General features: G+C 40.5%; 1 protein-coding gene across 3 annotated transcripts in view; it reads left to right on the forward strand.

The window, feature by feature from the left end:
• Nucleotides 1-26,731, forward strand: part of LOC111147633 (androgen induced 1) — a 260,604-nt gene that overhangs the window by 62,690 nt on the left and 171,183 nt on the right. For all 3 annotated transcript variants that reach the window (XM_022503817.1, XM_022503819.1, XM_022503818.1), the window contains exon 3: nucleotides 25,362-25,463. In XM_022503817.1, coding sequence (XP_022359525.1) covers nucleotides 25,362-25,463 — 102 coding nt within the window. The remainder of the gene's footprint in view (nucleotides 1-25,361; nucleotides 25,464-26,731) is intronic.

Genomic DNA, 26,731 nt, shown 5'->3' on the forward strand with positions numbered 1-26,731 from the left:
TCTCTGATTACTTCCCGTTCAGTTTTCCCTCCCTTCCCCTATGATTCTCTCTGCTGTTTCTTATATTCCACATATGAGTGAAAAATCTCATGAATCAATCTCTGGTTGACTTATTTCACTCAGAGTGATCTCCTCCAGTTCCATCCACGTCAATGTAGATGGTAAGATGTCATCCTTTCTGATGACTGAGTAATATGTATATATGAACCACATCTTTATCCATTCATCTGTGGCAGACATCTGGGCTCTTTTCCACAGTTTGGCTATTGTGGACATTGCTGCTCTAAACACTGGGGTGCACGTGCCCCTTCGGATCACTACATTTGTATCTTTGGGGTAAATACCCAGTAGTGGGATTGCTGGGTCGCACTTTTTGAAGTCCCTCTGCTACATTGCTCTCTCTCTCTCTCTCTGTCTCTGTCTCCCCTTGGTATTAGGAAGAATTCTGGCCTATATTCTCCAGAAATCTTCCCATGTTTTCCACTGTTTCTTACTGTCATTTGAGTTTTTGCATCTATTTCCCCAGTTTCTCAAGCTAATACACAGAAATTCATTCTGAGACAAAAACCGATAAATAGCTTCTTTCCAGCCAGACTCCATTCATTTTATAGCAAAGTCATATTTATAAAGGACACAAATGTGTCTCTTTATAAGCATTTTAACACAGTTTTTTCATTAAAACATAATTTTATGATTTTTTTGCCCTCCTTTCCCCAAGTTAACGTCCTAGATTTCCTTTCTGGTGTGCTCTTGTCTTTGCTGTGACTTCGGAGGTTCTCTTCTGCCCCTCTTGTGTCTCTGCCAGACCCTTAGTTACTCACTAGTGTCTGGAATTTCAGTGTGGTTTTACCACTGAAGTTTTTCTTCCTTGTTAAAATGGCAAACCCTTTCTGGAGCAGAACCACTTGGAATCACGTGAAGAGGGGTCATCTTTACCGTTCCTGTGGCTCCTGGCCTGGGACGTTTCTTCTGAAGGATGGGAGGAGCATCTATGCCTGCAACCTGATTTGATGGGAATGTCCCTATCCCGTAGGCATCTATAGCATAAGAATGCTTATCATGTGTGCAAACGATTAATTATGACATTTATAATTAAACACCTTTTACCATGTTGGTTGACACAGTCGAAATCCGAAAGAGCACAACACTCAAGCACTTGCCCGGTGCCCGAGAGCCTTGAACATGGCTGGAGCTTCCTAAGGACCAAGGTGCACAGCCCCCGCTGAGAACCTGCCTATGGTCCCCAGAGGCCTCCAGGCTCTGACTGCCAGTGATTGCCAACCTCTCAGGGTACCTCCCCTTCCCCCCACTTTCTCCTGGCTTCCTCTGCTTCTCACCTTTTGTTGGTCAGCCGGAAGTTTGCAGGGAAGGTCATGTTATTTTTGCTTCCTGATGCAAGGCAGAGAGGCAAGGGGCATAATAAGGGGGCAGAGTGGCACCTCCACTCAAATTTTCCTAAAGAGACCTCTGAGCCCCAAGCTTTGCCTGGTGCTCCCATTATCTCTCTCTCTTTCTCTCTCTCTTTCTCTCTCTCTCTCACCTTAGCTGCAACTATGGCAACAAGAAAGACATGGGTAGGTTATCTAGGATTTGTATTGTCTCCATTAATGCTTCCTCTGATAACGAGGTTAATTGAGAGTTGACAGTAATTGCTTTATGTGGGCATGAAGCACTAAATATGATTTTTGTGACCCATGGACCTAAAGTGTCTACTTCATGGACTCTATCTCTAGGATATATAAAAATAATGAAGCATTCCAATCAAAGATAATTGGCGCAAAGTTTTGTTTGAGCGTAACCTTGAAGAAATCAGCGGGGTTGCTTGAGTGAACATAGTATGTATCATCCTGATTTGTGTAGATGCCCAGAAATGCAAAGCTGGCCTTGATTTAGTAACACTAATGGCCGGAAACCACCACCACTCCCAAAGCCTTGCAATGCATTTTGCGGGGATAACCCATGGGAGGCTCTTTGTACCATGTGCAGTTTATTTCTGAACCCTGTCACCCTTTTAAAGAAGCATTACAAATAACTCTATGACATTATGTGGTCTGGAAGGACTGAAGTTTGTTAGGAGCAATCAAACCAAGAATGTCTTTTGTCTCCTGTGAGTTTGTTGACTTTTGTGTTAGCAGATACCCTTCTAGCTAAGAGAATCAGCTAAGACTTGCTACGAAGCAAGCAAACAAACAAAAAGGTAAAGAAAAAGAGGAAGAGTGGCAAAAAAAAAAAAATGAGAATGATGAGTATCAAAGTGCTTCTTTCAGATATTCTAAATGTGTTTCCAACTACTATCCAAAGCAGCCCCTTTAATTACCAAGAGCTCTCATACTTTCTCCATTCATTCAAGTGTATGTATCCCATTCATATGCAGCTTCTCAGCTTGCAGGAGACCTGTCATCATCGGATCTCCCCACCTCCCCCATACATCTTTGTCCCTGGTGTCATTTGGGTTGCTCGAGACCGAAAGCTGGGCTGTTGCTTAACTAACATTGCTGATGGCTGAGGATGAGGATGTCCCTCTCTGTGGAGAGGGGGAGAGGATCCGAGAAGGACCTGGAGATTTGGATTGTTCTAACCAGGGGTGGGCATCCAGGGTATCCCAAGGAAACCAGGATGTGCCAAGATAGGGTTGTCTGGAATTTGGGCTTTTTATCTGAGTTTAGTCCCAAAGTTATTCATTCAGTAACCGTCTCCGGTGTTATAAGTGTGTTTTTGTGAAGATGTGGTGAAGATTTGATATGTATCAACCTAGTCTAGGTACCTCGAAAATTTGTTTTGGCTTGTGCTGGAGGCTGTATGATACCAGCTTCCTTAGGATATATGGAAAATGTAATTTGAAATCCCAAAGGCAAACTTAAAGAAAAAGTATCTAGCAAGTATTTTCAAAAAGTGATTCGTAAGGCTTCATTTATTGACATACCTGCTAACTCTAAGCCGTTATTCACAAAAATGTTGTGAAGTGTACGAATTTAGATCATATCCCTACAATCTAAAAAAACATTATTTTCCTTTCTGATTTTTAAGTAAGAGATTGGCTTAAATGGAAAGCAAACATTAATTTATATTAATTATTAATATAAATATCTGTTAATGTAACACATAAAGGAAGGGAATTTTATTCTTTTTGAGAGTATATGAAGCAAATGCCTTTCCTTCTGTTTTGATATTAAGGGGAAACTTTTAAAAAAGCACATTATTTACTTTATTCTACAAACTCTGGATTTAATATAAAAATACATTTCATATCCACTGATCCTCTCTTTATTAAATTTTCACACAGGTACCTGAAACCAAACTCTTTTCTGGTTTTTTTTTTTTTGAAACCTTCATTGATGTTTTAAGTTTCTTCAAATGCCCTTTTCCTTTCTCTTCGCCTTTGAAGTTAAAAATATAATATATGTTAGGTCATATTTTATGGTAAAACCCAGTTCATTTTGGGTTAAACCAATCGTATGCTTTCTTCCTGCACTGAAGTGAGTGTGAGTTGGATTGCCTATGAGGGAGGGTTCACAGATGGGTATTCCTTCAAGATCAGTAAATGAAATGAACTTTTTCCTCCCCTACCAGGGGAAATACTTGGGAGACTGTAATTACCTAACCTAGGTGAGTGGTCTTACATCATTTTTTGGATAGCCTTTTCCAAAGACCAAGGACATAATGTGATTAGACAGATGTACCTGATAGGGAACCAGGTTGCTTCTCGACAATCTTACATATATTTGTTTCCTAGTTGGAAACCAAAGATTTTCTGCCTACGTGATCTATGTAGTTTGTATAGCTTCATGGAGCAGTCAGATTGCTTGATGCTTGCAAGATAAATTTCTTCAACATAAAAAATAATCACAGTTTAATAACATTTTCTATAGGTGCTCACTTTTAATCACACCCTAGTGGAAAGCACACATTTATATCCAGAACATTCAAAGGATAGAAACTCTAGTCAAGTCAATAATTATTTGTGGGTACATGGAGCTCACTAGGTAAACAGTACTGAGTGCTAGAAGCCAAGATACCAGTGACTAAGAATTGATCTTGTCTCTCAAGAGTCTCAATGTCTAGAGAAAGTGACTTTTTATAAGCTCTATGAACAACTACAGTGAAGAAGGCATGGTGTAGATAACAGTGCAGGGGTTTAAGGTGAAGAATTATCCTAGAAGAGGAAGGAATTGATTTTAGTGAGTGGGAGGTCTTGGAAGACTTCCCAGAAATGATGATATTGGAGCTCTGTTTTGACAAATGACCACAAACTTATTGGATGTTTAAGTTAATGATGCTTTCAGCTGCAAGTAACAGAACCCCCATAGGTATCCACCCGGTTCACTCTTTTAATTCATTCAAGTCTCTGTTCAAATGATCACCTCGCAGAAAAGCTTCCATGAATAATCAATATAAATTAGCTCTCCATTATTCTCAATCTCCTTACCTTGCATTATGTTCTCCATAATGATTACCACTACCTGGCACGTTCTATGTTTATTCTTTTATTTCTGTAACAGATGTCTCCTCTGACTTTGCACCCTGTGAGGCCAGAGAGGTTGCACGTTTGATCTACTGCTGTAACCCAAGCCTCAGGAGCAAGGCCTAAATAATTCAGTATTTATTGAGTGAATATCCATCCAACTGTGGCTTAAGCAATAAAGATATTTAATATCTCACAAAGCAAGAAGCCTGTAAGCAGGTAGTTTCAGAATGGTATTGCTTGGTGTTATCATTTGAGACCTAGGCATTTTGTATTATCCACTTTCTTTTCTCCCAAGTGTTGGCCTTTTGCCTTGGACTTGCTACCTACAGTCTCAAGAGGGTTGATAAAAGTCCCAAACATCACCTCCTTTGCGACCATGTTCAGGTCAGGAAGAGGAAGAAGTTCTTTAGGGAGCTCTCCCCATGTGTTTGTCTCTTCATCACGATAATGAATATTTCCTCTAAGCCCCGTCTACAGACTTCTCCATAGGTTTCATTTGTTAGAAGAGTCACATGGCTAGAACCAGCTGCAAGGGAGGCTGGGAAAGCAAGTGGGAGAAGGAAATGAGCTTACTGTAAGGGCTTCAGTGAATTATGATTTATCCTTAGGGATTAGGCACATTGCTGCCCAAATAAAATCAGGAGTTTTAAGAACTATGATTAAGTAACAAATATTGAGAATAACTATTAAATGTAAACTGAGTAAAAACAAATAGGATTTTAAGTAATTTTTTGTTTATCTGTTGTTTTATGAAAAATAGAGTAAAACTAATGAGACTTATCATGAACATTTCCTATCTGAGCCAAGGAAGGCATATTTTTTTCCATTTATTCTCTGCCAGCACCATTTTTTTGTACGTTTTAATTCGTGTTCTTATAAACAGCTATCAAAATCTGGTATTTGAAGTTATTCTCAAAGAAAGTCCCATATGTTATACAAGTGACTAAATGGTTTCTGTTCTGTTTCAGAAACTCCTGAGGAAATTTGTGAGAGCTGGCCCTGCCACAGACCAGCAACTCAGACAGGTGGATGAGCAGGTTCGACGAGTAGAATCTTTCTTGACTAGCCCCCTAGAAATGGTAGAGACCGGTCATGCACTGAGTGTCATTTCACAGAATTCCCACTCTCTCTGGGCCAAAGGGCCACAAAAGTGTCTCAGGAAATGTAGACATCTTTTTTCCATATTTATACCCATAAGTATGATACATATTTGAAGTATGTGATTGAGAAATGGTAGACTTGATCTTCAGTAACATTAATAATGTGATGCATATTATAAAATAGACACACGATTCTTGTTCTCAAAGATAAGACCCCACCACCCCAATCCCAGTCAGGATCTTTGTATGCCCTTGTTTAGGAAACCAAGAACAAGATGCAATATTAACTGTTGGTTAAAAAGGAAAAGAAAAAAGGAACACAGTATTTTTCTTCTTCCTTCTCTGCTTATCTTTCTTCCTCCTTCTCAATCTCTCTCTCTCCCTCTCTCACCTTTTGCCCTCCTCACTCTACCCCAACCTCATCTCCTTCTCTGTAGAAGAAGAAACAGTGATTTGCTGTGTGGGTGCCCTGAAATCACTGTAGTCCCTGTGGCCGTCCTCACGTGACTCTTACCTGTTTTAGCTGGATCAGAATGTGCTGTATCACATCAGCTGATAGCACAAGGAACATTTCCCCCCAAGGAAGGAGCCAGTGGACTTTCCACCTACGCAAAGTTTATTAACTTTTAGTTGTGCCTGTGGGATGACCGTGCTAATGATTTGCTTATCTTACTGCGAATAGCAGGTTCTACATAGGACTTTCCTTCATCATGTCTTCCTTTTGCTCTCTTAGAAATGGAAGTTGAGGCGTGATTCTAACTTTGGGGGACATGTCAGGGGACATGTGAGAAGGTAGGAAAATGAGGAACTGGGGGACAATGAGGGGAGAGCATGCGTGGAGCCACAGCTCACACGGAGCCCTGGAGTCCCGCTCACGGTCTCCTAAACTCCTCTGAAGGGCACCTGCCAAGAGGTTTCCCTCTCCAGAATGCCCATTTATCCCGTAGGTTACATCTGTGCTCCATTTGCACAAAGGAGCAAACACACTGGGTGTCGGGCTGTGCTGCTAAGGTTTGGTGGATGGGGAGAAAACGAAGGGAGCGTGTCTCAGAAGGAACCAGAAGGAGCCCTTCTATCCCAGTCTGCTTTTGGGTGCTCTACCATGTTGTTCATTTTTCGCCAAGGGGAGACTGGGGAAGAATGGGAAACAAGAAAATTCCGAGTGTAAGTGGAGGTGTGCCCACGTTGGACGGTGTGAACGGAGATAAGTTCTCTCTCCCCTTTTGGATTCCCTCACGACTTAACCTTAAGGAGGGACCCGCCCCTTTCCTCACCTTAAAACTCCACTACAAAATTAGAATGACTACCTTCCTACAAGCACAAATAATGAAACAGGAAGAAGCCTCAGCACTCCCATGCCCAGAAAATAATATAAGCATGCATATGCCCAGGGGATGCTGTCAAAATTAGCCTTGAGTCAACAAAGAGAAACAGCCCCTAGATTCATTAGTAGAGTAACATTTTTGTCTGAATATTCAGAAGTGCTACCTGCTCCTCCCTCCTGCTGCAATTGCCTTAGAATTTTCAAGAAGATACCACATACCCAGAGGCATTTGCAGTCGCCTTTCTTTTTTGTTTCCAGCCGGTGGAAGAGCGGTTCCATTTGCATGTTCTGAGACTTCTCACCCTCTCCCTTCCCACAGAGGCAAAACCCACAAACAACTCAAGGGGCTGAAAAAATCTAAAAATGAGCACTAACTTCTGCTCCCTGCTACTGGGGGATAGATATGGTGCTAAGGGCTTTACTTTAACTGCGTGTTCAACCCTCATAGCCTCAAACGATAGGAATTTCCATCATTCTCACTTCACAGAAGATGCTTCTATGGTATGATTGTACAGATGGGGTTCCCACTTTTCAGGGCGCGAGTCTGCGGCCCCTGGTGCAGCTAGGACCTCACCCAGACCCTGACCACTGGGGAGCTTGCTGTTAGCAGGTACTCTGCTTCTTGACAAACCAGACCTAACTTTGCTTTTCATCATTCGCCTGATGGGTATTTTTAGCTGCATACAGAAGTTTTGACTGACCACAGTTTCTAATTTAGGAGAATGCATCAGAGTAAGAAAGGGAGTTATGCAGAATCTGGATTAAAAGCCACTGTTTATCCTTTTCCCTGAGGCTATTTAACAAAAGCTGTTCATTTGTGCTTATTACTGTTTCCATTTGATGTATTATTTCACACCATGGAGACAATGGTTTTATACAGTTTTAGAGGCCAGTTTGCAAAGTATAAGTTTTGGCAAAAAAACCAAACAAACAAACAAAAAAATCTTCCTGTTTCGTCTTCTTGTTTCAACCATTGAGTACAGATTTAAGCTCCCCCATTTACCCAATGTGCTTGTTTTTAATATCTGAAAATCAGGTTTTATCAATAAAATTAGCATCATTTTTAAAAATGGTTACTAAATGTATCCAGTATCATCTGCAACTCATCTCTGGGGTGGCAAGAAGGCACAGTTCGTGGCTACAGGATTGCAAAAGAATATTTTTGGCAAGAAATGATCCAGTACATTCCGTATGGGTATCCTAACAAATGAACTGTGCCTACCCCAGAAAAAATTTTACTAAGAATTCCTGAAAGCAATTTTGTTCTGCTTTATCAGGAGAAGCTTTTCAGTTAAATCTGCTTTTCTTTTTAAATTTATAATTTATAGCTCCACCTATTTTCACCAAGGATTTGAGGTGGTCTAAATCAGATCAGTTCATCAAATTGAACTACTCTCCTGGGCCTCAGCCTCGTTCAGCGGAGGCTGCCTGTAAACAATCTTGTCTATTTGGTGAGTGTCTTCTCTGCTATGTTGCAGGATACACAGAAGAACTTTCTTGTGCATTTTATCTTGCAATGCCAGGCAAGCCGGGAAAATGGGAAAACATCTCCAATAGACCTTCTGGCAAATTTATCGAATGCTGTGTGCCAGTCACTGTGTTAAACGCCCTCACACAATTTCACTTACTCTCAAAGGGGATTTTATAAAAACAAGAAGCAGTAGGCAAGACGAAGCTCCACTCATCCCCAAGGCTGTGAGCCCAGCACCAGGACCTGCGCCCTGAGAGAGGGTGGACAAGCTGTTGCCACAACAGGCCGCAGCAGTCAGTTCTTGCCCTGTTTGGTCCTTCCTGGAGAATAATGCCTGCCATATTGGACCTGGTCAGTCATGTTTGATGCCTGCTTGATGCTTTAAGGGCCTGAAGTAAAAAGGGTGGGAAGGAAGGAGAAAGAAAGAAAGCTAACTCTCGGGCAAAAAAATCATCCACAGGAAGTAGATGTTCTCTCCAAACTTGGCATATTCCTGAACTGCTGACCTTCAAAGTAATTAGTTTAGTCTAACCCCCTGGCTTTTAATTGACAAGAGGTGTTCTTCAGCCAAAAAAAAAAAAAATCCATAATTGACCAGCAATTCTAGAGGAGCCTAAGCAGATGGCAAAGAATTCAAGTAGCTCAAATACCAGAACACAACTCCTGAAATGCTGTTGGGCAGACAGAATGCTGACGCTCAGGCTGCATAGATGCTTCTCTGGGCCAGTTTGGTTCCAGAGATGACCATTTGTTTGTTGACTCCTTCCACCTTCGTTTATACAGCAGAGATCATCATAGAACAGTTTAAAGGGCAAAAACAAAAGTCCACCCGAATTTCCGTAATGGTATTTATTTCTTTTATAGTAAGAAAATCTCACGTGTATTCTCATTTGCAAATGTTTTGTCATTTGCAGATGTTTATGCTCTAAATTTAAAGGGTAATTATTCCTAGAAGAAGAAATAAGATTGATATGCAGTTGATACGACGTTCAGAAACAAACACACCAACCTTTCCAAAAGTTCTTTCCCCACTGCAAACTATGCACAGAAAGTTCTATGTATTTTCCTAGTTTGTTTATGCATATAACCTAAACTAAGCAAAACAAGGAAAACTTTAGTGCTTTTCCTCTCCTGTCTCCATAGCAATTCAGAGAGAGCTATGTGACCATTGTGGGTATCCCAGTGTGCTGGGACAGTATTTAAATGTCACTGTAGTCCAGGACCAAAGACCCAGACACTCAATTTTATCAATCTTTTCTAAGGGGATCCTTCTCTCAGCCAATGAACTAATGCAAACTAAATGATAACAGACTAAAGTTTAACTCAGAAGGATAACTGAATAATTTGTAATGATAAAAAAAAAAGCTGTCAGGTAGACTAGAATCTGCATAAACTCTCTCTAGAACAGAACAATTTGAAGAAGACAGAGAGTATGGCAGGTGGTCAGATTACTAGTCTGATGCATCCTTTTGCTCCATAGGGACTGACTTACCAAGTAGATCAGAAGCAAGCTTGGGGGGCCAGGGGCACCTCTTTTCTATGCAAAACAGGAGACCCATTCTTGCCCTGTTATATCCATAAGCCTGTCCACGGTGATGCTACTTTTCCCTGTTAACAGATCCTTCTTGGGAAGCCCGTAATTCATTTAATCAGGCTTCAAAGTCCACTGTTATAATAGTGTTCTGGTCAGGCCATTATGATATTATACCCCAGACACTGAATATAGGCACTCATTGATCCATAGCTACCTAACAGGATGCTTCTACAAAAGGATGTTCTAATTACTTAATTAACTTTTATTAGATTAGATTACATTAGATCTTTCTTAATTTTATTCTCAGGTGGTAACTTTAAATTCAGGTTGTAGTTAGCTGGATGTCTCTCCCATGTACTTATAGCTGCCTTGTGGATATTCATTTTAACGCAATCCTATCTAATAATAGACTACAGTCCCCTTTTATTAAAAAGAGAAAGGGAAAGAGAGACAGAGAGCAAGAATTTGATTATTCAGTGATTTTATGTGACAAAAGGTCTAAATAGTTTTTTGAAAAAGAAATTTCTATCAATGCTATTTGATTGGCAGTGGTTCTCCAACATAATAAAAATAGTCTTGTGTGAGGTTTAGGGATATGTTTAATTATTTTATTTGTTGTCACCCGACAGAGAGTGAAAGAAGCCTTGCTCAATTTGTGTTCAAATGGAACTCAATTTGAAATGGATCATTTTTAAACTTTGAACCCATAAAAGGAGGGTTAGTTATTAGAATGCAAAAATGACCGACGTTATGGGGTGATCTCACCTGTGTGAGGCATTAGGAGACCAGATGTAGTTAAAAGAACGTGAGCCTTGGAGGAAGATGTGGGTTTTAATTCTGGATCCACCACTTCCTAATACAAATTTCATAGGCTCCCCCAATCCTGGTTTTCTAATTTGATGGGTTGGGCTCAACGAAACCTAACTCACGTGGGTTATTGTGAAGGACAACGAAAGTCACAAAGTAGCTAGAACAGTATCCAACAGGATGACAAGTAAAGAGTGTCAGTTTCCTTCCATTTGCCTCAAAAGTGGTCTCACATCACAGAGAATGTCCTGAGAGACAAGAGCATCTTTCAGCAAAGTATTCATACTGCTCCATTGCAGACACTCATTCAAAAGGTTAGAGTGTGTAAGTTCTTGAAATTCCAAGGGTATGTATGGTCATGCCATCCAAAATCCCAGAAGAAGTTCTTATGGTTCAGGAAGGCAGTAGAAGGTGGAAGGAAAGGTTCAAATACTGGTAAAAGGCTTCAAGGGAAAATAATATACCACTGGTGGGGTTTATGTCCTAAGTTAGAAATGGATCTGCTCTGCTACAACTTCCTCACCCACCATTTCCAACTTAGTTCACCTAGAAATTTGAGGGGTGGTGGATACATCTTCTATTTTCCAGTGTAAATAAGCAACTGATTGATTGAACTAGTAGGTTGAAAATTGCACAAAAGAGGAAAAAATTCTGATTTCTTGAATATTCTGACCTGTCTTTAGAATTTTCATCAGAGAAATCTATCTACGTTATTATTGATGAATATTAGGGCTTTTTCCAAGTTTTTGGCAGTTCTGGGCAATACTTCTTTGAACATTCTTGTACATTCCTTCTCCTGCTCCACATGTGTAAGAGATTCTCCAGGACAAACGCTTCCTAAACAGTAAGCTGCAATGAAATACAAGTGTGCCAAGGCATGTCCATCACCTCTGCCCCTGCGAATCTGAGCATGGTCTGGGGTGCCATAGTTATGGCCCCGTTTTATCAGATTTTTTTTCCTGTACCTACAGATTTTTTTCCTGTACCTACAGCATACAAGCACCCGTATGCTTGTTTTCTATTTCATTAATCACTTGGCTATTCTTTGCTGTCGTCTGAAGATATACACCTCACTCATTAATTTTTACACCTCCCTTTCTACTGTAAGTATAGGAGGCTGCAAAATTCCTCATTTAACACTTTAACTACATCCCACAAGAATTGTATCTACCATTTTTATTGCTCTTTATTTCTAAATATTTTCCAGAGACCATTATGATTTTGTGTTTGATCTCCAGTTTTTAAAGCATGTTTTTAGATTGCCAAACATACAGGGATTTTTATGTTTCTATTATTGATTTCAAACCCAATTGCCCTTTGGCCAGAGGCTATGTTCAGTAAGATACCAATATTCTGAAATTTTCGTAATTGCTTTTTAGTTGAAATGGTGGCAGATTTTTATATTCTTAACTTGAGCATTAAAAGAACACACATTTCAGATCACTACATCTTCCTGAAAGCTCGTATTAGGCCACAAACCCACATGATTGCTATCTTAAGGTTCTGATGGCTATCTTATGGTTATGAATTTTCAGGGTAGTTTTTCTTCCTCTGTCTTCTCAGTACAGAGCTCAGGTTCCAACAGCCATGTTTTCCTTAGTGCCCACTTCTCTGTCAGGTTAAGGAATACCCTTTCATGGAAAGTGTAACCTTCTGGGGTACTAGCTTTAGGTGGAGGCCTTAGTGGGACTCCCCACCTAGGGCAGACTTTATCTTGTATCTCTTGAATTCCACAGAGCCTCCAAAGATAAGTTCAGGGTCCCTGTGGTTTGACAGATACTTCCAGAGGAAAGCTGGCCTCTGGTGCTTGCTGATCTCCTGGATTCTCCCTCACTTTACTTTGACACCAACAGTTTCACTTTTTGTCACATTGCAGTTTCTTTCAAAAGATGCTTCATACTTCCTGGATATGTTATGAAACAACAAAATCAGGGTTATATAGTATGATATGTATATTTAAGAAGGGGAGACACACAGATATGAACATTTGGCATTTATATGAGTGAATGTATACCTTTTTTCTTGTTTTTACCAAAAGAAACACTGGAAGAATGAAAGAGAAACTGATTCTTGGTTATCTAAATATTTAATGAAACTTTTTTATCTTTCCTTTCCTTTTTTTTTTTTTTTTTATGGTGGTTTTCATTGGGAGAGTAAGTTTGGAACATTTATTCCATCATATAGCTGGATATATAAGTAAGTTCTGATTCCCTTTTTACTACATCTTATCTAGAGAATGGGTTCATCTAGGGCTCCTACTGAATCTCCTTTGTATCAGTGTCTCCATAATAGAAGTTATCTTTCCTTGAAGTCCCTTTTCAAGAAATGTTTGTGCCAGATGATCAGGGTTAACCTATACCATCATGGAATTAAAGAACATTAACTGTTCCCGTTGTGTTTATTAGCTCTAGCTATAATACTGGACACTTTTCTGGAGTACTTAATCACCCTTTTCATTCAGTCTGGGCAGCGGGCTGTAATCTTTATAGTTTTCCAACAAGTGGCAACTACTCCTGATTCACACTTATTATATCAGTCAGACCTTCATATTTCTTTCCCCCCATTTCTTTCTGCAGCTTGATGGATAACCAGGAAGGGAAACAGACAGAGTTTCCACCCTCAAGGGCTCATCTTCTCCACACCCTACCTCCTCACAGTGCATACCACCTTACCAACCAGGTCCACAGCCTGCAGGACACTCAGGGCCATGTAATAAACCTTCAAGAGAAGGCTGCTTCCACTAGAAGCCACCCCCAGGCAACTTTGGATCCACTTGGTGGGAACTAAAGGTGACCATAAAGTCTATCATTTCTATGTTTCAGTCAGTGTTGAAACAGGCCAAGCGGAGATACCTGAGACATTGAAAAGAGCCAGAGCCAGAGGAATGTGGCCTGACTGGTGGGTTCAGCCCGTAGTTACAGGGATGATACCTAGCCTGACCTGGGCCAAGTGTCTGAGGACTTGGTCTTAAGCACCTAAGCCCATAAGCTGGTGTTCTGGGGAAAGACTTGCATCCCAAAGATGACATGAGAATCAGACAGGAGCTTATTTGGTAAAATTTGAGTAAGGAAGGGAGCATGACTCCAAGGTGCAAGACAAGACCCAAATATCAATTAGGCCCAGCAAATATTCTATTTCTCTATCCAGCAAATATGAATTTGCTGGAGGGAGGATGAACCTTTACTGAGATGCTTGAGATACCACTGATGCATTGATTCCTAGCAAAGACAAGAATGAGTCTCCTGACTGGGTCTGCATTCCGTGCTCCTGTCTTATGGCCTTGGATGCCATGTTTGATCCAAAAGAGCAGCCTGGTGATTTTTCTCCATGTGTCACCATCTTTCTTTTTCTTCTGGGGTTTCTAGAATGATTAACCAAACATTTTACTCACCAGACATTCATTGAATTCCTGTTACATGCAGGCCTTCTTAGAGGACTTAGAAATGAAATAGTCTTTGGTATTTAACCATTCACTCATTCAATTATTAATTGCTTCAAAAGTATGTACTATTATGTATAAGAGGTATTAAGAGAGGTTAAAAGCATTGGCTCTGGGGTCTCATTGTCTGGCCTCACATTATCGCTTGGCCATATTTGACCCTGGGAAAGTTATTTCTTTATCTATAAAACCAGAAGAATAATAGTAGCTACCTCAAAGTAGTTGTAACTCTTAAATAATATTTTGCTTATGAAGCCCCTGTTCTATGCAAAGTAGAGAATAAATAGGTATAAACCTGCCTTCATAAAGCACTGGAAAAGATTACATTTATATACTATTCTCAGAATGTTGACATATAGTGATGGAGAGCACATTGCTAGCTGGCAGGGGCTAAGGCTGGGGAAGGGCATGACCCTTATGAGGTAACATTAGGAACTTTCTCAGTGGTGATGGTACTCTTCAGAATCCTGATTGTGGTAAAGGTTACACAAATGTGTACATGTGGCAAAATTTCGTAGTATAATGTGCCCCCTCAGAAAACGAGTGCCTGTAAAAACTGGTGAAATCAGAATAGGTCTATGTGTCATTTAGTTATAGTGTTATGCCAATGTCAGTTTTCTGGTTTGAAAATGCATCGGGCTTATGTAAGAGGCTGGGTGAAGGAGGCACAGGAATTCTCTATGTTATTTTTCAGCTTCTAGTTAGTCTTTGATTATTTCAAAATGAAGAGCTAAGAAATAAACATATAAAGCGCCAAGGGAGATGTGACGATGCAACAGAGAAGAAACTGACTGGTCTTTACTCTCCCAGAGTTCACATCCCACTGGGAGGGGAAACCAGTAATGACACTCTCACTGATTCCGGTCTCGATGATGCTCAGCATCATGAAGGAAAAACGTAATGTGCTGCTAGAGCTCATGCAAGGAAAAGGGACAACTCAGGGGAGGCTTCTTGGAGGTTGTGGTCTTTCGAACCCCTTCTATATGGTGATGATGAGCTGGTGGGACTGGTGGGAGGCACTCCAGGCAAATGGAGCCCCGCTGAGGGGCTGGAGAACAGATGGAGCCTTCCAGCAGCTTAGAGGGGCCAGCAGGTTAAAGGACTTGTAAGACTTAGTTGAATGGGCTGGTGTTATAAGCAGAGGACTGAGGTGGGTCAGAGAAAGACTAATTACTTTTTATAAGAAATTGTGGGGGATTTTTAGGTGGTGGGGACAACAGCACCATGAAAGTAACACTTGATAGAGCTTGGATTTTGAAAAAAAGAATGTAATGAATCTCAACTGCAGTTACAAAAAAACACAGAGGCATGGATACTTGGAAGTGTGATGAGTTTGGGAAACTATACATAGTCTGTTGATTGGGTTCCTGGAAGAAGCTGGAAGGGGACTGGAATGAGAATTTGGGACCAGATCACAACGGGAGTTTTGGTTTTATTCTGCAAACAAGGGGGAGTCATTGGAAGTTTTAAACTGAGAAGTTCTTAAAGATTTCTAATAAGGTAACTCCGAGGCCAAGATAAAGCATGGATAGAATTTAAAGGAAACTGATGCCGGAGGCTCTAGCCAAGGGGCTACCGCAACAGTCCAGAACAGGGACAGCATGGCCTGGACCTGGGGTAAAGGCAGGAGGCACTGGGAGCAGGGAATGAGAGAGGAGCCTTTGTGAAAGTCAACTCAAAAGGCGATGTGACCTCGGATCCAGGAGCTTCACTTAATTTATTCCTCTGAAGTACTCACGTGGGTGCATAAAAAACATACACGTCACACACCATTGCAACATTATTGGAAACTGCAACAATTGAAATGAAGATACATATCTATTACTGAGTGCTTAAGTAAATTGTGGTGCATAATCAGGCAGCGTGGTACTTTGAGGTGCTTAAGAAAAATGGGATACCACTGTAAAACATATTTAAGTTAAAAAATCGTAGAAGACTAGCTATAGTGTGGTCTAATTTTCTAAAATAGTGGATGAAATGCCCATTAGATGCATAGGAAAAAGCCTTTTAAGGGTATACCCATCCTCTTACTTCTATAGGGTGAGATTACAAAGAATTTTTACTTTTTTACATTACATTTCCTTATGGTGGTGTATTACAAAGGTTTTCATGCTTAAATTTGCCTGTCTGGTACTCACACGTGCGTGGCATGGTCTTAGATTGGCCTTCCTGTGAATAGGCTCAGGGTACCTGCAGAAGAAGGGGGCTCTTGGGAGAAACACCTGTTCGGAAGGGAGGAAGATGGTGTTGGGTAGAAGGAGATGACCCACACTGCAGTTGAAACCAGCATCCTGAGACCTCTAGGGCTGGGATGACCGCTCAGAGTTGCCCTAAATGGAATGGATGCAGAGGGCCCGGGTGTGTGTTCCCTGTCATCAGTCAGACATTGGATTTAGACCGCCCCCACGCCCCCATGAGAAGGGACATGACTTCAGGCAAGACAGTTCCCTGTAGCTGAGGGTAGTTCCCAGTGAGGGATGCAGCTCCCAGCGGCTGGTGACCAGTGTTCCCAACATCTAGGGGATGTACACATGGGCCCTGAAGTGGGAATCTGGGAGAAGCACTAGCATACCTGCCCCAGTTATTTGATACAAGCATAAAAGCTCTGTCGTTGCAGACCTTGCTGAGTGACCACACTTACCTGGAGTGAATACAAAGACAAAGGAGGAAAAATGATGATCTTGATGCAGCACAAAATTCAGTGAAATGAAACATTTTTGATGAAAAAAATCTTAGCAATTATGAGTAAAAACCAGTTTTTTAGCCTTGTAAGCACTTCCTCGAGGCTACCCTTTCACTGAAGCTCTGACCCCTCAGGGACAAGGCCTACGGGTGCCGTACCCACTCCACTAATTTGCATGGGCCCAAGGCCACAATCATCCATGTCCATGGCCACAGTCCACAGAGCACTCTGATTCTGGTATGGGCCTTTGCCCCAGTGGAAGCTCCAGTTTCTGTGTTTGCTAGTGTTATTCTTTCCCCTGTTGTGTTTTTGTCTACATGGGTGGGTTTTGTTTTGTTTGTTTGTTTGTTTGTTTTTACTCCTAGTGATTTCCCTTCTTTCTTGTCTGCTCAACAATATATTTGAAAGTATATTTGTTGTAATTTATTTAGCACCTAGTGTTTCACGGTAGGAAAATTTTTCAGTGTATCTAGTTCACGGTACTACAGAAAGCTTAAACCCCCACTGTCTTTACCAAAGGCAGTTTTTGCTTTTAATGCTTATTAATATGACTTTCAGTTTTATGTGGTTTTGTATTTTATATTTTATTTATTTCCTAAGCTCTCCACTCTTATCTTGCTCTGTCTTTATTTAATCTCAGATTTTCATCTTTGACCTCTTTTCTTTAATGGAGAATTATTTGATCATTAGTTAATCATTTTTCTGGTTTGCATTGTTCAGTTTTCCTTTTTTGAGGGGAAATGGTCATATTCCACTTTCTGTCTCTCCCTCTCTCTCTCTCTCATGATATTTATGAACACATTCCATGCTATTTATTTTCTTATGATTATTCTTCCTTAAATTGGTTCTTTCTGAGCCAGCCATTTGCGAAACGATAGTACTGGAGACAGGCTAGGGAACTGAGCTAGGGCAGCATGAATTTCTGTCTTTTTCCCCCACCTATCCCAACCTCCTTTGGAGAATGGCTTCTCTCAGTGCTACACTCATTTCTCTCTCCTTCACTCATTTTGATCACAACCGTTTTGTATGGTGACAGGAAGCTTAGGGTTCATTGGGTGAGCAGGAGCTGGCCACGCAGGCTGCTTACCACAGATCCTTTCTTGCTTACTGTAACACACCCACATCCTGCTTCTTACAGAGATGACATGCTGGCCTGTGGCCACATTTTGCATCATCACCTCTGACACCTGAAGCCAGGCAGGGATCAGAACATCTCCCCAGTGCTCCCATGCATCTCAGACCTCCTGTTCCCAGCAAGGGTCACTCAGTGTCTTTTAGAGGGCATCGCCTATAGCAGTTTCTCTGTTCTGCTCACTCAACCAGAGAACCTTTGGATCCCGTTTCTTACATCAGAGTCTTGCCTTGTCCTGGCTTAATTTTCCTAATACTGAGCAGCCTGTTGAAAAGAGTGATATATGGACTCTGGGTGTTTCCTATTTCATTGGTTTCACTTTTTCTTGTGTCTGGTTGATTTGGGAGAAAGAGAGCCTTTAGTCTTCCATCTTGATCCAGAAATCCAAAGAGAGGTCATGTCAGGATGATAGAAGACTCAAACAGGTGAAGGAGGGGCTGGCAGAAGAGGGTCTGAGAAGAGACTGGCTAGAAGAATCACGTTGGAAAGAAGGGTTTCTCTTCCTCACAGGTGGGAGGCCAAAAAATATGGAGAACGTGAAAAAGGAACTTTAGGTCATTAGGAAGAAAATTGAAGGGAGCTTCCTCCTATGGGAGATGTGGACCCTGACCTAGACAGGATGCACCAATGCATCTTGATCATTTACTCCACACATTTTTAGCAGAAACGTGCTATGTGTGAAGTAGTGAGGAAACAGCAATGAACAAGACAGACAAGTCCTTATTCTCTGACGCTTCACCTCCTCTGAAGAGAGCCAGACACTGAACAACAACACAAACGTACTTTCCGTCAGCATCTATGATAGAAAAGAACGGGGTCATGGAGTCGCTGGCAAGCTGTCTGTGAAGAAGTGTCATTTAAGCCAGACCTGAAGGGATAGAGAATGCAGCCAGGTAAAAATGGGGTCTTTCACTGTTGGTGGGAATGCAAGCTCGTCAGCCACTCTGGAAAACTGTATGGAGGTTCCTCAAAAAGTTGAAAATTAGAGCTACCCTATGACCCAGCAATTGCCCTACTGGGTATTTGCCCCAAAGAAGCAAATGTAGTGATCTGAAGGGGCACATGCACCCCAATGTTTATAGCAGCAACGTCCACAATAGCTAAACTATGGAAAGAGCCTAGATGTCCATCAACAAGTGAATGTAGTATATATAAATATACATATATATTTAATATATACATACAATAGACTATTATGGAGCCATCAAAAACGAAATCTTGCCATTTGCAACAAGGTGATGGAACTAGAGGGAATACTGAGAGAAATAAGTCAATCAGAAAAAGACAATTATCATTTGATCTCACTGATATGAGGAATGTGAGAAAAAAGACAGAGGATCATAGGGGAAGGGAGGGAAAAATGAAACAAGATGAAACCAGAGAGGGAGAAAAACCATAAGAGACTCTTAATCTTAAGAAACAAACTGAGGGTTGCTGGAGGGGAGGGGGTTGGAGAGGTGGGGTGGCTGGGTGATGGACATTGAGGAGGGTATGTGCTATGGTGAGTGCTGTGAATTGTGTAAGACTGACGATTCCCAGACCTGTACCCCTGAAACAAATAATACATTATATGTTAATTTTTAAAAATCCTGATACCTTGAATATGGGGGAAATTTAATTCTCTAAAATCTTGGTCAGTTGTAAATAAATCCTGCAAAATCCAGGGTGGGGGGATGAAGAAAAAGAAAATGGGGTCCAAGAATTCCTGGCAGAAAAAGGAGGAAATGTGATGACCCTGTGGCATGAAAGAGCTTAATGAGTTTTGGGAATGAATTGTTAGTTGGAGCTTCTGGAGCAAGAGAGAAGGTGGTACAATCTGAAGTCAGAGAGGAAGGCAGGCATCAAGTCACATGGACACTACAGGAGCTGGGTTTTTATTCCCAAACTTTTTACTCAGTCAGAAGGGACCACCAAGGACCTAAATGTAGGTAAAGGTGGATAAATTATAAATTCTACCACAAAGATTATAGAAGGCTGTGAAAAAAGGTGGCAACATGTGCTTTAGAAACTCTCTAAATGCAAATTCTGGCTTTAAGGTAATTTGAGCATAGTTCACAGAGTAAAAAATATGTAGTGTTCCTCACAGCCTCATAATTACAAGTAGAGGAATTCTATGTCACATTTCCAGGAATGAGTACTAGAAACCAACTGTACACTGGAACAGAAGATAATGTAACATTTCAGAGAGACCTGTGCTTTGCAGCGCCTTGCTAAATTTGAGGGTATGGCTGAGGGAAGTCAGCCAGGAGAGCATGTCAGGACTCAGAATCTTCTAGACCTGGAGGATGGGAAGACTAGGGAAGACTAGGCAGTGCCTTGTCAAAATGAGAAAGTCCCTCTCTGCTGGCGCCCATCAGAGACAAAGCCAGCTAGTATCCAAAACACACAACATATTTTCATGCTTTGTGTGTTCTGAAGGAGAAAGTACAATGGGAAACATGTCTCCAAATATTACCATGGAAATAAGTGATGGGAAAGCAAAGCATTACAAGGAAATCTGGAAGCAAAGCAATAGAGCTCAAAATAGGATTCATTTTTTTTTCCCCAATAGGTATTTGGTAAAGTCTGAGTACTAATGGGTTAGGGTTTTGTCTTGTTTTGTTTTTTAAGACTTTATTTATTTATTTGACAGAGAGAGAGAGAGACAGCGGGAGAGGGAACACAAGCAGGGAGAGTGGGAGAGGGAGAAGCATGCTCCTGGCTGAGCAGGGAGCTGGAAGCAGGGCTTGATCCCAGCACCCTGGGATCATGACCTAAACTAAAAGCAGATGCTTAACGACTGAACCATCCAGGAGCCCCAGATTTTTTTTAGTTTTTAAAAGAAAAGCAATTTCATAGATCATGTCATATTGAAGCTGAAGACTTTAGAGATGTATTCATTTATTTCCTCCTTCCCTCCTTCAACAGTGGATGTTTGAGATATGCTAAATGGCTTTTATAGACCAATCTATACATAAGTGACTTTTCCCTTTGACCTCCTTCATGGTACATTTCTCGGCAACATCCTTTGCATTCTACTCGGTTTTATTAAATTCCAAAGAATTTCTCACTAAGCAGTAAAGCTTCTTCTTAGCAGTGGACAAAAGCTGATTAACTTAAGCTTCTATTGGAAACCATATCAGAGGCTCATTACAGAAGGAGACAAAGCGTGAATCCAGTTTTCTTTTGCATTCATTTCTAATTGTTCCAGGGCATCAAATGAGGCCTAAATGAGTAGCTGTAACACAATGACTTTGTCTGGGAAGCTTGAAGGACTGTAAAGTGCCTGAGTTCCTGCCACTCTCAGTTCGAGTACAGTATTCCCAGCCTGGTCACTGAGAAGCAGCAGGTGCACACTGAGAAATAGCCAGCCACAATGGTGGAATGTTTCTGTGGCACTTCGCCTGTCCAAGAGAACCTATTTTTGTTTCATATTCATGCCCTGGTAGTAGAGTTCAAACTTATTTTGGGTTTGCTGATGACCATACTATCAAGAGGATATCAGTGCTTGAAGCCAAGGAGCCACCATCTGTGCTGTATTTCTATCTTAAGAATTATTTAGAAGGCTGATTATTCAGTTATCTGGGCCTCTTGACCTTCTAGTGTTACACTAAGAAAGGTAACACTTCCTTGAAAGTCACTTCACTTTTAATAGCCCACAAAATTCCCTCAATATATGGTAGGGGTGAAAGGAGTGATTACATTGCACAGGTAAGTACTGACCCCACAACGCTCTCCATGGGGTAAGGACACCATGAATGGAGATCAGAAAGTTGTTCTCCACAGCAGTGTGCTAGTCAATCATTAACAACGGGCTCTCCAAGGAAAAAATACCTGATTGATAGCAATTGTTGATTTCTGTAGCAGAATAGTAAGAAAGCTTGATAACCTCAAAAACTTAGATGAGATGGAAAAATTCCACAAAACACAAAAAATGACTAAAACTAACTCCAGAGAAAGCAGAAAACCTGAAAACCTTATATCTATTAAAGAAATGGAATTCACAGTTAAGTCTTCTCATAGGAGAACTTTAGAGTCCAGATAACTCCACTAGAGAGACATACCACTTTATACACAACTAATGTATCACTGAACACTACGCCAAAAACTAATGATGTAGTATACATTGGCTAATTGAATTTAAGTAAAAAAAAAAGAAAAAGAAAAAAGAACAGAAAAAAAAGAAGCATATTAAATAGGTTAGGAGGGAATAATAATACCAATCGTGTCCAGAGTCCCTTGAAAAACAGAGGAGGGAGCTTTTCCCAGTTTATTTTTTGAGGCCACTGTTATCCTGTCACCAAAATTAGAAGAAGATGTAAGAAAATAAAACTAACTATTGATTGATAATACTTTATGAATAAAGACTGGAGAAAAATTCTTAACAAAATATCGGCAAGTCAAATCCAGCAATATATAAAAATGATAATACATCATGACCAAGTATTAAATGTTAGTTTAACATTAAAAATCTCTATAATTCATTATATTAACAGAATAAGGAAAAGAATTATCAGATCACCTGATGATACACAGCAAAATTATCTGAAAAAGTAGGCTCTTGTCTGTTACATACATAAATGAAGGATAGGAGAGATTTTCCTCAATGTGATAAAAGGCATCTAAGAAAAACCTGAAGCTAATATCAAACTTAAATGTTAAAGACTGGACACCTTCCTAAGATGGGGAAGAAAGCAAGGGTGTTTGCTGCTCATCCCTTCTAGTCGATATTGTGCTGAAGTTTGTAGGCTATGCAGTTAAGAAAAGAAAAAAGAGGTAAATGACATACACATTATAAGGAAGAAGAAAAGCTGTCCTTATTTGCAGATCACATAAATATAAAAATCTAAAATAATTTACTCAAGAATGACTCAAACTACATGAATTTAACCAAGATAGAGGACATAGCTCAATATACAAGTCATTTGTACTTTTATATATGAGTAACAAAGAATGTAAAAACAAATTCAATACTGTCTACAATAACATTAAAAAAAAACACATGAAATGTTTCGTGATAAATTAAAAAAAAAATGTGTGAGATCCATGCACTGAAAACTACAAACTGAAAAACCAAGGATCTACATGAATGGAGACATCAGTGATGTTCCTGGGTCAGAAAATGCAATATTGTGAAGATGTCATTTCTCCCCAGATTGAATGTATTGATTCAGTACAGTCGTAATCAGAACTCTCAGAGGATATTTTTATAGAAATTAGCAAGCTGAGATTGTAAGATTTAAATGGAAATGCAAAGGACTTAAAATAGCTGAAACAGTTTGGAAAAGAAGAAGCGTGGAAGCATATGGTAAGCAGAATTCTAAGATGGCCCCACGATTGCATCCCCTATTGATGCAGACCTATTTAATCCCCTCCTGTTGACTGTGGGAGGGGACCTGTGAATGTGATGGGATGTCATCCACGGTTGGGTTACATTAGATGGCAAAGATGAAGGGATTTCCACCTATGGCTCCATCCAGGGTGAGCTTTGTGCTTGTGTGTGGAGTTTCAGACTATATGTAAAACAGCCCCCATCTTTCGAAACAAATACATCTTAACCACCTCCCAGGTCAGGGGGTACACCCATTGATTGTGTGTTCAACCCTCCAGTTCAGACCCATGAAGGAGGTTCACACAGGAATACTTGTGTCTTTTGGGGAAAGAAATTCCAGGATCATGGTTTCCCAGCTTATGGTCTAGAAAAGGAGGTGGAGGCTCTGGGTAGACCAGTCACTCGGCTCAGTGACTGCCTCATTCCATAGCAGGGCCCAGAAGATCAAGGTGGCTGGAGTAGGGCCTTCCACAGCAGGCATCTCAGACTGCGTATGAATGACCCCAGGATCTTATTAAAAATGCAGAATCAGAACATATCAGGAAAGGACCTGGCATTCTACACATCTAATAAACTCTCAGGGGACATGGGGGTTGTGATCCTTGGGACTACATTCTGAGCCATGAAGCTGTAAATTTGGCACCCAGATGTGAGTGCAGGTAACATTGATATTCAGTACATTTGAAATCTGTAGTGAAATGACTAAACTGAAGTTGTGAGTAATTTTAAATTACCCATTGCCCTTGGAAAGATCTTAATGATAGTTAACATTAAGCTAATAATGTTTGGGTGGGTTTTTTTTTTCCCCCATCTTGTGCATTTATCAACTAAAAATAGTTGACCCAAAAGCAGGATAAGTAACAGGAGACCCCAGTCTGGTATTGAAACTATGTGTGTAATCTATGATTGCCTCTTGTAATTATCTTTCAATATGTTTTATGAAAGGAGAAATGTTCATAACATCTTAGGTTTTAAGGGTGAACTTTCTTTTCAGGCTATGATTACCCATGTCATAACTGACATACTTGGAAAAGAACTTTGGAACTCTTCTGATTACTAGCTTGTGCTGGGAGTTTTATGAAAAGTGGCATTAAAATATTTACTACTTTTATTAATAAAATGTGGGGGTATGGATGGCTTACAAGAAATTAGATAAAAATTGTTTCTGCTTAATATTCATCTGCATTTTATCACTCTGTACCATTTATTATGAGACGTAACTCCTCAGAGACTCTGATCCCCCTCTCTCTGGGGTAGCTGCCATCTCCATGCCACATTTATTGACTACTTACAAAAGCATTTGCATTTACTTTAAAATTCTGTGCTGAAGGTCTAGACCTTGGACCATTCATTTCTTTATTTTATCTGAACTTATCTCACTGTTAATTTGAAGAAAGATAAGAGAATAAATTGAGCACTGTACTCTCTTTCGATGGCTATGTTGCTGATGGGTCAAAATAAACTCAGGAGCCCAGATGAACATGTAAGTTATTCCAAGAGAATTAGGGTTCTTCCTTTGTGTTCCATATGCTCTGCTTTCAATGCAGCCACAGCCCCTGCTTAGGTTATATAAATTAATACATTTGCAGGAAATGTGACTTTGGGACATTTTATATAGCAGTGATTTTAATGCTATTAGTGGTGAAATGGAAACTTGAGAATGTGAAGATTAATTTAAGCCACATGATGGGTTCAAGGAAAATACACTACAGTTTCTTGAATGTGTGCTGACTCTGTACAGTGAGGAATGGGATCCAAAAAACCACCAGTGAACTTTTAAACCCTCTTGAGAGGATTCAAACCAACACAGTTAGCCCTAGAAGGGAGCCGTTCCAGATGAGAGACACGTCATTTATCTCTCCCTTGAAAACAGATTCCTTTGCCTGAAAGAACACAGTAGGGAGACCAAGGAAGGCAGAAGGACCCCACGCATTCCCACTAATGGAGTGAAATTAGAAATCCCTTTCCAGTCATTAGCTGGTTTATTGATTCGTCTTTCACTCTAGATTACAATTCTGTTGGGTTCTTTGAACAATGGATAACCAACACATTGTATATTGTAAATGTGAAATAAAGGATTTCTTTTCCCTTCCAGTTCGTGGTAGCGGTGTTCTGGATCATTTATGCCTATGACAGAGAGATGATTTACCCGAAGTTGCTTGATAATTTTATCCCAGGGTGGCTGAATCACGGAATGGTGAGTGGACTAAAACAAATAATTTCCTTTCATTTAAAAAAAAAAAAGGTATTAAAGAACTATTTTCTGATTTGAGTTTTCCATAGAATGTACCTTACTGCCTGTGCAATGATGGGGGTTATGAGAGACTGTAGTTAGAGAAGAAGACTGAATGTCAATAAAAACATCTTCCCATGAAACGGAGTCACTATTAAAACTATGTAGTAGATGAATCCACAATTTGTAAGGGATTGGTGTTGTTGGATTATGCAACTGGCAAATTCTATGGATGAATTTAATTTCCGTGCTATTTAAAGACTTGTCCCCTGTTGGAGCCTAAGAACCTAATATCACCTATACCGCTACTGAGGCCCTGTAGCCTCCACCTCATGTCAGGGGATTGTGTTGGAAATCACTATGGCACTGGTAGAAATGGCCTCAGAGGAGCAGCAAGACTATTATTTTCTCTGAGAGATGTGCTGCAGGCGCTGGAAGTGACTTTGGCAGGTTGTGCCCATCGGAGGGCATTTGCCCGGGGCGGCTAGCTCTTTCCCTTCTTCTCAGTCTGATTCCTTCTGATGCTTTAGACATGGTGTTGCTTTCACACATTTCAAGTAAAGTATTTTGGATGGTTTGTGTGTCACCTTACAAGACTTGATATATTTTCTGCAGAGAAATGTTGCATTGTCTTCCCTTTCTGCTTCGGGAATTGAGCAATTTTGTTATTAACTAGGAAGCCTGCATTTTTTTGGTTACAGCAATTTTTAGAATATGTCACTGGGTGCTCCTGGTGAAAAGGGCAACCCATCACAGAAATTATAGAGGAATGAATAGCTAGACATCACACATCATAGGTCCAAAATAACAGTTTCCTTTCTGCCCCCAATTTTGGTATATTTTGAGAAAAGTGGTGTATACTAACAAACAAACATTACTGTACTCAGGGGCTTTGATTAATTCTTTCCTAAGCCAACTCTTCAAAAGTGGCACAGCTCAGACAACTAGCATTTTCTTGGACTCCAATTAGAGCCACGCTGTTGAAGGATTAACATGGCACCTCTGATCTAGTTCAAACAAATAAGCCAGGTCTCGTCAGATTCATTTCACCATCTAAGGGGCTTGATGTGACTACTCTGTGCCTCTCCAACTTTTGGCTTTTCTTGCATGTGAAAACCCTTTGCATAACCCTATATCTGTCATCCGCTGCCCCCAGTGCACTTTGCGTTCTTTACTAGGGAACCCTTGCTCACCCTGCTAGCTTCTATAACATGTCTCAGAAGTCTCTTTTC

This window comes from Enhydra lutris, unplaced genomic scaffold, assembly GCF_002288905.1.
Source record: "Enhydra lutris kenyoni isolate GAN:26980312 unplaced genomic scaffold, ASM228890v2 scaffoldscaffold17, whole genome shotgun sequence".
Lineage (NCBI taxonomy): Eukaryota > Metazoa > Chordata > Mammalia > Carnivora > Mustelidae > Enhydra > Enhydra lutris.